Source organism: Natrix helvetica, assembly GCF_964273705.1.
Source record: "Natrix helvetica genome assembly, chromosome: Z".
In the NCBI taxonomy this organism is placed as follows: domain Eukaryota; kingdom Metazoa; phylum Chordata; class Lepidosauria; order Squamata; family Natricidae; genus Natrix; species Natrix helvetica.
Genome location: NC_138554.1, coordinates 123,356,132 through 123,373,074, shown reverse-complemented (window position 1 = coordinate 123,373,074; position 16,943 = coordinate 123,356,132). Strand labels below are relative to the sequence as shown.

Genomic DNA, 16,943 nt, shown 5'->3' with positions numbered 1-16,943 from the left:
AATTTGCTTCCTCACTGACTTTGCTTGTAGAAAGTCAGAAAAGATTATCACATGACCCCTGGACATAATATCCTTCATAAATACATACCTACATTTTCAAGCTCCTGAAATTTGATCACATGACCATAATGGTCATTAAGTGTGGAAAAACAGTCATAAGCCACATTTTTCAGTACCGTTGTAATTTCAAATGGTCACTAAATGAATGGTGTAAATTGAGGACTATCTGTAAATAAATGGCATTTATTTGCTGTTTGAAAATCGCCTTTATCTTCTGTGGAATGAAGTTCTATTCCGAACAGGATTGAACAACTACTCTATGATCATCTGATTGACTAATGTGTGCAACAGAGTTTGATTTGAATTAAGAGTTTGGTGCAATTTGATTAATATGTGAATGTTGTTTCTTTTTTAAAAAAAATGGACATATCTTGTTAGAATTAGAAAAAAGATTAGATCCTCCTAAAACATTCAGACATTGTTTCTCCTAAACAATAGTAAGTGAAAAACTCAATAATTACCATCCATGGGCTACATAGGGTAAGGCTGATGAGATTTGAAGTTCAACAATGTCTGAAAGGCTGATGTGAGCCGACAGTGCTCTAAAGGGCAAAATACATTTTATATTGTTTTCTGCTTACCAGTACAGGAACAAAGTACAATAGCGCTTAGATCAGAGATAGCGAATCTTTTTCACCTTGGGTGCCAAAAGCAGGTGTGCATGTACTATCGCGCACACACGTGTGCCCATACCAATAATTTTATCACCCCCCTTCCTGTGCCCCCTGTGCAGAGTGCATGACCCACCCACCCCCACTGCCCTACGCATGCGCACACAGCTTTTTTGGAGCCCGGGAAATGGTCCATTTCCTGACTTCCGGTGGGTCTGGTAGGTCCATTTTTAACCCTCCCCAGGCTCCAGAGGCTTTTCTGGAGCCTGGAGAGGGCGGAAATGACCTCCCCTACCCCCAGAGGCCCTCCAGAGGCTGAAAACATTCTCCCAAAGCCCCCGTATGGGCCCTGTACTTACCTGGCATCATGTGGAGGCTCCTGGGAAAGGAAAGGCAGCGTGGGCAGGCCAGGTGAAAATCAGCTGGCCAGCATGCACATGAGTGCTGGAGTCAAGCTAGGGGACTGGCTTGCATATCCGCTGATAAGTTCACCATCTTAGACTTATATTCTATCCCATAGTGCTTTACAGCATTGTCTGGGTAGTTTACAAATGTCAAATATTGCCCCCACCAATTTGGGTCCTCATTTTAGTGACTTTGGAAGTATGGAAAGCTGAGTCAACCTTGAGCCAGTCAGGATCGAACTCCTAGCAGTGGGCAGAGTTAGGCAGCAGTCCTAGTGAGCAGTACTGCATTCTAACCATCGTGCTACTACGGATCTTCAACAATGCAACACGCCATCACATAGTATCCAACAAGTCAGTTCAGATTGAGAGTTTATATATTTCTGGAAAATCTTAATCTACAAAGGAGAAACCCACTCTTTCTATATGGATATTCAATCTGAAAGTTTTATGTAACTTGTTGAATCTACTGGGTTTTTTTTTATTTTGAAGTGATAAGTCTAAGAAACAACTAGAGAGACAGACATCATATTTCTACCTGCAGTTCACCGGTACAATTTCAGACTGAAGAGGGTGAATTTTTGAATTTCTATTTCATCATTCACATTTAGTATCTTTATCTTCCTTTCAGCAGAAATGTTTTAAAAAGAACCATTTTCACGACCGTTTATGAGTTATAAATTAATCTGATTATTAGAATACTTTAAGCTTGTTTTAAAATCTGGATTAAAAGGCTAATAATTCTATATTCATGGAGATGAAAATTAAATGATAAAAGAAAAAAAAATCTAAAATAGCAAAGTAAAATAAAAATAATAAAGTAAAATATCCTCTAATGATTTCTAACTTTTTTTTTAATCTTATTGATGAGCTAATGATATAACATAAATGTATGATTTAGTTAAGCTTTCTTTATATTTATTTATTCTTATATTTTTTTAAAGCATATTAAGTCCAGATATGGATCCAGGATTGGCTTTCCAGCGAGAAGGATTTGGACGCCAGAGCATGTCAGAAAAGCGTGCTAAGCAGTTTGCAGATGCCAGCCAATTAGACATCGTTAAAACACGGAAATCTAAAAGCATGGACCTAGGTATTAGTCATAGTCCTTCTTTGTTCACTGTTGTGTTTCAACGGTATATTGATATCATTTTCCTTGTTGTTTCCTGTTGGCATTTAAATTATTTGTAATATTATGCAGTTGATTATCCCATGCAGCTGAGTTCAATATGTGGCATGAAAAAATTTAAATATGATCAAGCTAAGTGCATTATATATGCTTCAGCAATTTTAATGTTTATTTAACATGTTATGGTTATACAGATTTAGGTGTTACAGGATTGTTCAGTATATACAGCAGCTGTAAACATCTTTGAATAGGTAGTTTTTCAGGACATGGAAAACCCAAATAACTCAAAATTGTATTTTAAAATAATTCTGCACAACATATTTCTCGTTGTTTCTAGCATTGCTAAAACCTTTTCTCTAACGAACGATTCTAACATAATTCTAAGAAGCTTAGACATTCGGCTTTAGCTTAATCTTTAATCATTTAACAGCTGGGATGTTTAGTCCCATTACTTGTAATGTCATTTGTTGCTAAAGGCAATAGTGATTGACTTAAACGCTTTCAGGGAAAGTAAATGGGACTTGGTTGAAAGAATAACCTTCCATGGCAACTGCACATGTTATAGAACAGAGGTGTCAAACTCACATTGTCACGCCAATATCATGGTAAGGGGGGAAAAGTATTGGGACTTTTCCCCCCTTCACTAAACCAGGCAGGAGGGTGGCCAGCATGTGATGGATCTGTCTTTCAACTTTACAAATGATAAGAGTCCATGGCTTGCATGATTGGATGGAAATGATAGGAATGTGGTTAGAGTCATCTGCTTGTGACTCTGCTCATGGGTCTAGCAAGTCTTCAGTTTACACTTAGGTGTAATTTCAGCAAAAAGATAGAGATAGTTTTGAACTGTATTAAGGTAGTGTAAAAAAGTGAGGAATGGCAGAATTGTGGTCCAGTCGCAGCCCTGCTTAAACACTGCCTATCGAAGAATGAAAAGGCCGAAGACACCTACAAACTAAAACAATTATTGTGGCCAAGTTTTTCATTGAAATAAAATTTTGCTTCATCAGAAAAGGCTGATGTTGGGAAAAGATCAGCAGTTATAAGTGTCAGCTATCAGTAGGTCAGATTACTGTATAGAACATATAAAAGATAAAGTCTACGGAGATTCTCTGTAGTCATCCAGCTCATGGTTGTCCCAAAGGTACTTTTTCAAAAGACAACAGGACTTTGTTTTTACTTGAAGACGTTTCACTTCTCATCCTTCTTCGGTTCTTATTAGAATCAGAACTGGAGAAGCTTCTTGAATGAGAAGCAAAACATCTTCAGGGAAAAACAAAGTTCAGTTGTCTTTTGAAAAAGCACTTTTAGGATAAATGGTAAAGGCTTCTCTGTCAGTCATGTCCAACTCAAGAGCATGATGCTCATCTCCATTTCTTGGCTGAGGGAGTGTGTGTCAGGATAGGTAGGTAGATAGGTAGGTAGATAGGTAGATAGTGTACACATACATATAAATACATACATACATACATACATATATACATACATACACACACACATACATACACACATGTTTATGCGTGTATGAGCAAACCCACACCCACCCACACCTGCTAGAGTGCTGTGACCACTTTAAGGTATCACAGATCTTAATGGAAAAACGTAATCTACAAAGTATCTTATTTTAAAGAAGTTAGTCAGATTAATGTACATCTTTCTTCTGAAATAAGATACCACAACATAATTGATACGTTTCTCTTAAAAGATAGTAGTTTATTTATATATGATGGGGATGAATTCTTTTTAAGGAAAAAGTCTTCTGGAATATTAGTGATTGGTATTCATATAAAATTGCTACTCCCGTCTTATTAGCTTAATTTCTAAATTCTCAATAAGTTCATGATTCTGACAGCAGAAACTAATCTTGAAATCCTACAGGTTCATATCTCAGGGATAATGAACGAAAGCTAGCGATAGTAAATCTAGTAACCCATTTAATAATTCAAATTCAGCCTTTCTAACCAAGCCTTTTTACATATCCCTTGGGAAGATTCATGAGCTTTGATATGTTTTTTTAAGTATGAGAAAATGTAATAAATTTGTAGACATTTACTGTTTTTATAACCCCACTGGGACTTTTAAAACTCAAATTGCTACTTGCTGATATGTGGTAGTCTTGCCTCGGCTAATTGAGACATGCTAGCATGTGAATAACACATTAAGTTTGCCTGTGATCCAGAGATGACTGACACAAAAGCATGAATTTTCCTAAATATTTTTCTCTAGTGCCTCATTTTGCCCCTTAAAAGTATCTGAATAATATGACATATTTGCATGAGTAGTGATATTGGCAATGTCCTCTAAATAAACAGTGGATGCATGAGGGATGTGGGCACTAACAAGGCTAACCATTATACATTTACCTTTTAACAGTAGCTGACGAGACTAAGCTCAGTACAATGGATGGCCAGAGAACAGGTAAGCATTAACTGTAGGGTGATTGACATACTTTTTTTTTGGTCAAAGCAGCTTACGACGATTACAGGGCTGCCAATCACGGTGCATGTGAAAATAATATGTCAACAGTTGCATGAATCTTTTTACTCTCCCAGAATTCAAATATTATACACACTAATTTATAATATTTGAAAACAACCATAAGGATAAGAAAATGTTAGCAATTAAGCCTACCAATTAAATATAGTTCTTAAAAAGATAATACTTTGGAGAGTTCTTCGGGTGATTCATCAATGGAATTCAGACTTGGCTTATTAAATTTTGAACATTTATCTAAGGCACTTCTCCGGTTAAATTTTTGAAATGTGGCTTTTAACCACAAAATTCTACCATGCTTGGAAATTCCTTAATCAAGGTATCATCTCATTGTTCAGTAAGCAGTAATGAATGTTGCTGTATTCACTGTTCATCCTGGCATCTCTTTGGCTTGTAAAGAATTAGAACAAAACCCCATTAATAATCAAACCGTGTTTCACAAGCTATGCATTAGAGATATTTTGCTTTCTGTGTAATTGTCATGATTCCAGATTAGAAAGCATGAATTTATTAGCAATTAAAATAATGCATCAGCTGCAGTTATGAACCTTCATAATTTAGTAATGCAAGTAAACGTTTGACTTATAGAATGTTGTTTTAATTAGAGTAGATCAAGAGCACGTAGTAACTTTCCATACCAATGAAACTAATTTAATTTTGGATGTCATCTTAGAATCATGAAAACATTACTTGTTTCTAACATTAATCATTGAACAATATATTCCTAGTTTTGTGTGTCTGCCTCTCTGTAAATAACATAAAACTCATTTTTATCCCTAATATCATCATCATGTTGTAAAGTGTGTCAAGTGAAAAAACTTATTTTAAAAGAAGTAGTAAAATTTTAAGTTGTTATAAAGCAAATGCTGTAATGTGAAGATGAAAAGTTAACAGAATCTTTTTACAGCCTTTTTGGTCTACATTATACAATACTCATGCTATAGGAGGCATTATTAAAGCACTGTAAGTTTAAATGTCAATGCTACTGGCTGAGCTCTACCAATATGACTGTTCTCTGAACGAATAGGCATGAATCTAAGTAATGTACTGACAATATACGGAGAATATAGTCTCCATTTTCTTCTTAATTCTGTATATTTCTGCTATATTTTGCCTGCACTAAGCTTTTGTTGATATTCTAGTTTTATCATAGTATGCTTGGTAGTATACTCAAAATACTTCAACATTAAGCTTCTTTTTTGTAATTTCTTCTTTCTGCCACATATTTGTGATTAGATTTGAATGATTTTATTTTCAAACTCAACAAAACCCATAGCTGAATTGAATCAGTTACTATAGTCATAACTAACATAGAATCTGCCATCATAATCATACATCCCACGTCACTTTCTTCTTACCAGCTCTCCCTTTCTTCACGTTTTTGCACCCTTCCATTCTGATCTCTTTTCCCAAGGAATCCCAAACACACATTGACCAAACATTTAACAATTTCCTTCTTAATACTGCTTAGTGTTCTTTTTACTTATAGAACTTTGATATGAACTTTTGGCCAAGTGTGGAACACTTTGACACATCTTTACCATATTAACAGAGGTTATTAAAATGAATAACTTCATTCTGTTTTGATATCTGCAAAACAGAATGTATTTCATGGAAGACTATAAAGTACAATAAAGTAGATCATGTTTACCTTGGCAGAATAAAATAGAACCTATTTTAAAAGCTGCAGTTGAGTTTATTTATATTAATCCAATGGAAAATGATGTTCTTGCCTGGATGGAATCTGTTGTAATAGATTTTTAAGATTGTTTTCTTGCTTCAATTGAGTTAAATTGCCTAATCCCTTTCAATGCTTATAGTTCATTCCAAAGGTCAGAAGTGTATTATTCGGTAGCAATTGAGTAAGGCTCATTTATTCAGTGTTATTCAGACAGGAAGTATGATGGGTTATTTCCATATTCATCTTGTCATAATGCCAACAATAAATCTCTAAAACAACAGCAGGAATTTATTAAAATAAGATGATAGTTAATTTTCAGTTGAGCTAGGGGATGAGATAAATGGTTAATGATATTTTCCAGTAATTGCATTGTTTAAGTTTGTTTTTTCTTCCAAGTTAAAATGCAATTCTTTATTTTGTGTACTAAATTAGAGATGCTTAATTTATCATCTCATCAATACCAGTTATTTAAATCACCTGGAATGGTTCAGATTGTAACAGTCTAGTAATAAAAATATCTCTGCCAGATTTAGGATCTGAAATATTTATTCTAGTGTTCTGTGTTCATGCTATTCAGATGAAATGCTTTTGAATGTACATCCTCACAAGGAAATAGTCAATGGTTAACACTTGCATGAATGGACTTCATCTTACATGTGTACAAAAGCACAATCCTGAGCCATAAAAGTGTGTGACATCAATAGTAGAATAAATTAGGGAGACTTCAGTAAATAGATTAATTAAAAGTAGGAGAATTCTGTCTGGAACAAAAATATTTAAGATGACTAATACTTCTGCTCAGCTGGTTCTTTGCTCATTTTCCTCTTCTTCAGCTACCCCCATGATCCCTTCTGTCTAAATTACATTTCACAACACTGGCCCCAATTAGAATACATCTAAGAATGTACATTTCAAGGCACAACCAAAGAAGCAAGATTCACATGAAGTTTCAATAATCCCAGGAACTCAGAAGTTGGGAGGCAGAGTGGTCGAAAACTTAATAAGGAAAAATTGGGTCCTTGTTTATTGGTGAATTCATTACATAGAATATCTGAATAACTTGAACCCCAACAGTTCCTTTATCAGATTCTGGTATGTCCATTGGTCTTCATTCATGATGTTTTCAATTTTTCACTTTTTCATTCTGTCCACATTAGTTTTATTTTTATATATAGGCTTTAGAAATATGTTGTGTGAATTGAGTAGATGTAAAAAAGATATCAAATTGGGACTCAGCATTCGATAACTTTATTTAAATTACTATCCTACAGATAGTTTCAGATAAGCTAAATGCACTTATAGATTTACTGTATACTTATTATGAGGTGTCTGTATTCCCATTATTGTCCAGCTCTCAAGAACAAAAAGGTAGCAGAAATTATGTGAGGCTTATCTTGAAATGTTAAATTTATACATTCAAGAAGAGTAATGCTGGACAGATTGTTAAAAGAAACATGTCAAGAAAGAATGCAAAATGTCTATGGGAATTCTCAGTCATCCAGGTCATATTTTTCCCAAAGGTAATTTTCCAATAGTCAACTGGACTTACTGGTTTTCCTTTGAAGACATTTTGCTTCTCATCAAGAAGCTTCTTGGTTGAGAAGTGAAATGTCTTCAAAGAAAAACAAAGTCCAGTTGCCTCTTGGAAAAGTACCTTTGAGAGAGTGTAAAGAAAATTGAAAAAGATTTTAAGGATAGAATAATTGGAGATAATAGTTCTAAGATGGGAACTGATAAAGCCTTTGCCAATTAGTATTGATCCAGTGACCCAGGTTGCTACTAAGCAGCCCTGAACCCTGCCTGAAGACAGAATACCTGGTCTTATTGAGGTCTGGATACTGAAGCTGTGTCTAAGTATAGCCAATCATTTTTGTGCCTCTCTGGCTCCTTTTTCACATACTGCATTGTTTGGGATTGAGTAGATTAATCTTTATGTCTGCATCATAGTCTGCAAAGTCTAAACAATGGAGCAATGCAGAATCCAATTCTTGGGATCATTTTTTGTGATCTAGAATGATTAAATTGCTTTGCAAATTATCCTATTGCTATGTCTTTATATAAACACTTCACATAATCCCTGTATTTCGGTTTAATCAGCTGATTTGTATTACGATTAGGATGTTTCATAGTGTTTTTTGTGGAAGGTCTGGTTGGCAGAAGTTATTTTATTGGACTTGGATGGCTAGCTTGATGAACATAGAATAAAACACAGAATATCCCAAAAGTGCTTTTTTCAGGAGGCAACTGGACTTTCTTGTTTTTTTCTTTGAAGATGTTTCTCTTGTAATCCAAGAAGATTCTTCAGCTCTTAAAAAAAAGGTTATTTGCCTCCTGAAAAAGTACTTTTAGAACAACCATGACCTGGATGGCTGAGAATCTCTACAGACCTTTAGAACACATAATACTTTATTTTGCCACGTGTGATTAGACACACAAGGAATTTGTTTCAGGTGGAAAGCTCTCAGTGATCCAATCATCAGGAACAATTTTACATTTATCCCAAGTTCCAAAGTTCCAAGTTTTGCATAGAGTAGCAGTACATCCAGGGTAGCTTCTTTAAATAAGTCGTTGATGAAAAACATTCTGGGAGAAAACAGTGGCAACCTGCTTTATTAATGCAGTTAAGGAAACTGCATGTAATAGCTAGGAGTCAAGTTTGACTCAAGGGTATCTTTACCTTAGATAACATTTAGGTCGTTTAACTTTAATTACAAATACATGCTTAGCCCACTGAAATAATTCTGGAGTAAAATCCAGTCAAATAACAAATAAAACCCTATGAAATTACAACATTCAAAACAATACAAAGTCACAAAAATGTAAACAGTGTAACAGGAATATGGTAACATTAACAGAAATAATACATCTTTATTTATTAGCATCAATATTTTTGCACTTGATTGATGTACACCTTAACCTCCTGTAGGCTTTCCAGAAAAAAATAAATTATAAAGCTGGTTTATCAGGTGTTGGCAATAAAATACCAAAATAAAAGTACATAAATGAAAACAACTTCTTCAACAGTCTCCCCTCTTCTTATCTTTACTTGTAAATTATCAAAATATTTTCAGTAATTCAAGGCTATTTTAATAAACTTTAAACAGGTTCATTTATTATCTTTCAAGTCAAAATGTTGTCTTCCCTCCAATAGCTAGTGATAGAACTCCTAAAAAACACCTGTATTAACAACTTGTGCTCTTCCTACTATCACTGTCAGTAAACAAACTGAAAGAACCTTGAATCTCAAGTGATCAAAGAGAAAGAAGAAAAAATAATGTATCCAGCCTCTAAGGGGCAGTGTAACTGCTTTTCCTCCTGTTCTTACAACCCTCTTTATAATCCTTCCTATTATCTTCTTTATATTCCAAGCTTAAGAAAGAAAAAAAAAAACCTTAAATGGAGATCAAAAGCAATCCAATCAATCCAATCCAATCAAGCATTATAAAAAAAGGAGAATTTTAATCAATAGGTGTAAATAAAAGTGAAAAAAGAAAAAAAAATTAATCCATTCAGTTTAAAAAATAGGGAGCCTTTGCAAAAATTCCATCCATGAAAAAAAAAATAGAAACAGGATAACACACTAAGTTTAATGTAGATTAATTTCGCCGCTTACAGTCTTCTATCTTCAATTTTAATTTAACTTAATTTTAGGGAGTAGTCTTTTTTCTAATAATAAAATTTCCTCACCAATTCAACACACTTTCTCTTTTTGCTTTCTGCCCATTCTGGAGCTGTCCCAACTTCTGCAGCTTCATTAGCTGCATTTCTATCCCTGGAAAAAAAGCTATTCCTGGATCTCATGTGTCCCTGAGATCAGCAGGAGGTGCCCTTCTCAATCACCGTCTCTGCGGGATGGTTTAGGTCTGAATGGACCGTCCGGCGGCAGAAATATCAACTGCGATCTCGGAGCACCAAGGTTGCATGACATGCCATCGCGACATCAGCCCCCTTTTCCTCCCTGATTTTGTTTGTTGAACAAGACATAGTGGCTCAGTTTTCTTACTATAGCTAAGACCCAAATAAGTTCGTTATTCTCTTATATCAAATCAAAACAAAACAATACTTATTAGTCTTACTTGTAAACTAGGTCTATATTTCAGTTAGGCAAATGTAAAAAATGAACAAACATGGTCATGTTGGTGTTATATTTAAAAAGTTGAAGAATTCATTAAATTTTCTTTAATAATATAAGTGCAAATATATTTTTGAAGGCCCAAAGGACCATGTCAGGAAACCACACATGAATCATTAAGCCAACATTAATGAAATATTACCTTCATTTTTTAAAATCAGAAAAGTAACTTTACCATGGGAATAATTGTAAAAGTAAAAGTTGAAGGTGCATTAGTTCTAAAAGCTTTTAAAAAATAATAATATGAAGAGTCTGATATTTACTATTTTATTTCTAACACATGTTATGTGTTAAAGGATGTGGGAAATGTGAAAGAAATGTAGTCACCACAAGAATGTGTATTGAGACAATGAAGCACTGTTTCAGCCAAAAATGTCTCCATGGAAAATGAGTCAGTGTGGTTCATTCCCTTCCAATAGCCAAAAGTTGCTTACAAAGCAAAAGATCCATAGTAGCTAAATATTTCTAAATAACCTAGCCACACATCACATAAAAATATCATCCATCACCCTAGGCTGTTAGCTATTTTTGATTTGGGATTGTTTAAAGATAGCAATAGTTACAATCCCCAATAAAATTTAACTACTCTGAATTTTGAGTGTAATTTCATGTAATTTAACTTGATGGTCTTATCTCTTCTGAATAGCATAGAGGCACAAAAGGAGAGAAATAAAATTGAGTTATATTTTATGTATCTATTGGAATATACTGTACTCTTCCCTGTGAAAATCCAGACTACAATATACAGGTTTAAAGGTAGTCCTCAAGTTATAAGGATAAAGAAGCATGCCTATTATAAGTCATGATAGTTGTAAAGCAGCTCACCTATATGACCAACCTAGTTTCATAACTTATTTTGTACATGCTGTTAATCAAATGATTCGGTTATAAAGTGAACATCCTTTTTTTAAAAACAAACAAACAAAGTTTTATTGGTTTTTTGGTGTTTTACAAAAGGAAAAGGTATGGGGAAAGTTACAAATTGTGGCAGCCGCAAACTGCGGTAGGTATACCCCCCCCTCCAGACTCATGGTGTACATTTGCATAGCATTCAAATATTACATAATAACATATAGTCAGTGTGGTAAGTTCATTAATAATTTCAATCAATTTATGTGATGTGGATTTTCTTACTTATTTGTGTGATCTGAGCTTTCTTTATGTCGCCCCATCTCCCCCCGTTGGCAGTGCTCCGGCCCCTCCCGTGTCTTGTGCATCTGCTGAGATGTCTGGTTTTTCTAGGAGTAGTTTATTTTTTTCCATAAAGGCCTGCACCTCTATGGGTGTATTAATTCTGACTCTTGTCTCCTCCCAGAATATTAACATGCCTTCAGGCAGCAACCAACAAAACCACACCCCCTTCTGGTATAATTTATTCACCAATTGTGAATAATATTTTCTTTTCTCCCTCACTTTCTTGGGGATCTGTTTCAGTATGGTTATCTCCTTATCTTTGTATGTCAGGGCTTGTCCCCTTTGTGTATTCAGAATTTCATCTCTTGTGCTTTTCCTAAGAAATTTAATGTGTACCTCCCTAGGGACATTGTGTGTTCTAGCATATGCGGAGTTCACTCTATAAACCAGGTCCATTTCCCACCCCATCTGTTGTTTTTCTTTCTGGATATACTCAGCCAAGATAGTTGTCATGATGTCCCTTATGTTTTCATCATCTGTCTCCATCACATTTTGAAACCTAAGATAAAAGGACATTCTCTCAAACTCTATTTTCATTTGTTGGGTGTCAAGCTCTTTGTTTCCCTTCTGCACGCCCTCCACCCCCCCCCTCATCTCAGCCGCCCCCTGCTCCAAGAGATCCAGTCTCTGTGAGTTCTTATTAATTTTTTCCTGGTTCCCTCTAATTTCTTATTTCATCTCCTTCAGTTGTGTCTTTATTTCCTCTTGTCCCTGTAGAATTTGCTGAAACATTTGATGAAACTCCAAGTCCGTAGTTTTAACTTGTTTGAAGGCTGTCAATGTTGATTGTGTGCTCGGGCTTGAGGTTGCAGATGTCGGGGCAGAGGCAGCAAAGCCAGACTTTCCAGGAGGTGGTCTTTTAGATGTCATTGTTAGTAATAAAGAGTCCAGTCAGTATAGAGAAGAATCAGTCAGAGTGGTAGAGCAGCCAAGGGAGTCCGGGGGGTAGGGAGACCAGGCACAAGGGAACTCTCTAATCACCCTGGTAGAGAACAGACGTTTTTCACTCCAGAAAGTTCAAAAGCAAACAATCCACAAGAGAGGTATCCAAATAACACGGAGACAAAGACCGGAAGCCTGAAGCTAATAGGTGGAGTCAAATTCACTTTTCATAAAGACAACGGAAGTGTGCCATCTTGCCCTGCCAATTTCGGGTACTGAGGCAGCAAATAGAGTTTTCAAGATTCAAAGTTCCCAAGGCTTCCAGATCCCATTGTCTTAAAACCTAACGGTTTAAATCTGAAGATCCATTTAGTTGGAGTGTGACCTCTTTAGTTTGGCTCTCCCCCTCCTCCTTCCCTTGGGGCTACGAGCACGTTTGTTTCTAGCCGCTTGTCTGAGGGGGGGGAGAAATCCCCCTCCCCTCCAGCCGCACCTCTCCAAATTAGCCAAGAGTTCCAATTAACACCACTGATGAGTTTTAAAGTTGGTGATAGGTATGAAGGGAGTCTACACCTCACCGCATCGCCACCGCATCCTTCAGTTTTCTTTTTTTCTTCCGGACAGTCTCGCAGCGAAGACGCTTCAGCGCGTCTCCCCTTCATGCTCCTCGGTGCCTGGAGCGAAGCGAGAGCCCCGCGACGGCCGCCGCCGATGCAGGGGTCCTCCCGCCGCACCGCTCCTCCGGCAGAACGCCTCTTCGGGGCATCCTGTGCCCCCCAAGGGGTGGGGAGCCCACCGGGGATGCGCGGGGTGAGCAGTCTCTGCCTGTCGCTGTCGGCCGCCGGAACCGGAACTCATAAAGTGAACATCCTAATTGTTAACGAAATGAATTGTTCACTTTATGCCCCCTTTTTCCCCCTGAAAACCAAAAATATATATGAATGCCCAAGGAGGGGAGGGGAGGACATCAGAACCAAACCATGAGTAGTTGGTCATTAGGACTACCTATTTACTGTTAGGGAAAAAAAATAGCATCTCTGGTACAGTCTTCATTTAACTTGTTGCTACATATATAGTACCAAATATAAGAATACATACTATGCATATTTACAAGTATCCATATGCTTCAGTAATGATATTTCAACATTACTTGGATCAATTTAAAATCTTCTTTTTTATCTATGCAAACCTTAATTTCATGCCCGAAGACAATCTTTTTCAAAGAGAAGCATTCTGATTAAATCTCAAGGGTTATTAGCATTTCCTAAGTTCTTAGGACTAAAATATAGCAACTGAAAATTGTATTCTGTTGCAATATATTAAGAAAAACAGTGAATGTGTGTGTCATTAAGTTCTGAATGAAACTTTTTAAAATAAAATTTTCTGACTTTAATTTACAAGTTATAGTGGGTCATCAGAGTTTTGTTGAACAATCCAGATCATGCTTCCTAAAGCTCTGTTCATTACTAATATCTCTTTCTAGGAATCTGAACCAGATTGCTTGTCTATGGAGATTTTCGGCTGTCCCAAATGTTTTGTCCAGGCAACTGGACTTTCTGGTTTTTCTTTGAAAACAGTTTGCTTCTCATCCAAGAAGCTTCTTCAGCTCTTGTCCAGTTGCCTCTTGGAAAAGCACATTTGGGACATTCAGATTGGTTGTAGTCTACGTGCAGGGATTTATACCAAATATAATATAATGAAATATATGTTGGGCTAGAAATGAAGAAACCAAGGTTTACTCATCACTAGAACAACTCACTAATGACTTGGGTTAGTTATTAATTCCAATCTATCTCAGGTTTGATGTGCTAATAAATAAGTTTGAAGAAGAGATACAACATAGATCTCTAAACTCCTCATGGAATATGCAGTATAACTTGAAGGAATAAACCATAATTTATATTCATAAAATTATAAATAATTTCAATTGTGAATAAATCAAGTCCTAAACCCAAGAAAGCCATATTTAAAACCTACCAAAACCATTTCCTTAAGTTAGTCAAATTTGCACAGAAGTCTTCAACCAAAACCTGAATTTTGACAATTACTTCCTGTCTAAAAGAATTGAAACAACGAGATGCTTACCTAAAAGTATTTTTAATTATCTTACTACATATTCTGCTTATGTAGGATTATTTCTTTATTTTCTTTTTCTGCAGACTGTCCACATCTATTTGGATGGCCACCCAAGTTCAACAAATAGGCTAACCATTTCTGCAGTCCATTATTAGTTTTACAGTACCCTGGGAACATTAAGTCATATCCCATCTCACTTTTCCTTTGGGATTCCATGTCTTACATAAATATTTTTCTCACAATAATCCATACTGGTAGCAGGAAATAGTTTCCCTTGTGAACATGAATAGGTACCTAATATAATTACCATTTATAAAAAGAGTAAGGAATCATTGAGTAACTAAAAAAAAAAAGATTGTTCCTTATTATAGATACTCAGATGCAGGGACTAACTTTATCAGATAAAGAAAAGGAAGCTTTCCCCCTTACATTCATCCAAGACCAAATGTAGCCTTCCTTCCTTCCTTCCTTCCTTCCTTCCTTCCTTCCTTCCTTCCTTCCTTCCTCCCTCCCTCCCTCCCTCCCTCATTTTTTTTTGCTATTTCCCAAATTGCATTTTAATAACAATCAGGATTTCAAAAATAATACTATGTGATTGTATTAAAGTAAATTTAATAACATCTTTGTTGAGTGCCAAATGTATATGGCAGCAAATGTAAAATACAAACAGCTTTCCATACCCACTGATAATATGTACTTCCCCAGGGCAAATGCACAGACTTAACTACAAATATTTTTCAAGCCTAACCTGAAGTTTATTCACCCAGATGGAAGCACTGGACTTTCCTTTCTTCCTCATTTCACACTTGACCTCTGCCTCTACTTATTTCCAGGCCTTTCTGCTTCCTAAAATATTGGGGATCTCTAAGATGGGATCTCTGAGGTAGAAGTATAAATTATGTGACTTCATTTTGATTATGACTTTATAGATTCTTTGTTTCAGTTGTTTCCAAAATTTGCCTTTTTGTTCATCCTAATACTCAAGGCTGAATTCTATTAAAAACAAAACCCAACAATTTGAAATATAACATGAATAATAAAGTTAATTAACTGTTAAAAGATTATAGAAAGAAATGAGCCTTTTTCCCCTAAATGGTAAGAAAATGAGAGCTAAACACAATTTCTGAAGCAGTGCGTTCAGCATCTCTGAAGCTATCTATGCAAGAGATGATCCTTTCATGAGGGAGACATATATGAGTTTTTTGCCAGGAGGACATATAGAGACAAATGTGCAGAATCTTACAGATTTGAACATCAAGATAGATTTAAAGTGGGAACGACAGACTTTTAATAAAGTAGGCCTGAAACACTATTAGATTCAGTTGTAAAACTCAATACCACCAATTGTCCTTGATGACTAGCAGAGAACCATTGTAGAACGCTTAAAATATTCATCATGTGATCTCTGAAACTTCTAATGGTTATCAGCCCATTTGGTATTCATTTCAGTTTTTATACAACTTTCAAGGATAATATCACATCTTCAGGTAATAATTAAGATGAAAGGTAATCCTGGCATAGATATCAAATCAGAGCAACTTGGAATTGGAGCTGATTCTAACCATAACAGTGCAAAAGTGTTCCTCACTGTAGCTGCCATCTTGAAATCCAGAAGGATCAAGGAATGCCCCCCAGATGTAGATCTATTCTTTTTGAGGAGTTTAAACTGAATCTAACTCCCAGGTTCATATGTCTAACTATCAACAGCATTCATTTTGTCTAGTTTCATTTCAATTTGTTCTACTTTAAACTGAACGCTTTATAAGGATACTAATTACCTAGCTGAACTTGAATGACAAGAAGCAATAGGGCTGAATGTCAGCCGCTACTGATGGAGTCCCACTCCAAAACTCTGACAACCTTTCTCAACAGGAAAGTTCTCTCTCCTGATCCATATTTCAGTCTTAATTTGCAAGTTGCCATTGTTTTTAATAGCATTAGGTAGGATAACTTTTGGAAGCATGATTCTGAATACCATTTGTATTGAAATATATATTTTAGATTACTTTCTAAAAATTAGCTTAATTTGAATACTAAATGTATTTATAGTGAATGAATCTCATGGAGCCGTAATTAACTATAGGACATAACTCTTTTGTAAGATCCATTTCTAGTCTTTTCTAGTGTTGATTGGACATATTATAGCTACTCTTTGGCATGCCATTTAAAAATCTATATTTGTTATTTTAATTAATACAATTTGTATGGATTTGTGTTATTAGTTTATATTCCCTATGTGTTTATTTGTGAATGTCGAAGTTTTACCATGCTGCAGTAGTCT

At 35.7% G+C, this 16,943-nt stretch overlaps 1 protein-coding gene across 12 annotated transcripts in view; it reads left to right on the top strand.

Annotated features, from left to right (window-relative positions):
- Positions 1–16,943, top strand: part of PARD3 (par-3 family cell polarity regulator) — a 648,562-nt gene that overhangs the window by 465,916 nt on the left and 165,703 nt on the right. For 11 of the 12 annotated variants that reach the window (XM_081971096.1, XM_081971094.1, XM_081971102.1 and 8 more), the window contains 2 exons: positions 2,020–2,168; positions 4,578–4,622. In XM_081971096.1, coding sequence (XP_081827222.1) covers positions 2,020–2,168; positions 4,578–4,622 — 194 coding nt within the window. The remainder of the gene's footprint in view (positions 1–2,019; positions 2,169–4,577; positions 4,623–16,943) is intronic. The other variant, XM_081971098.1, reaches the window with a different exon arrangement.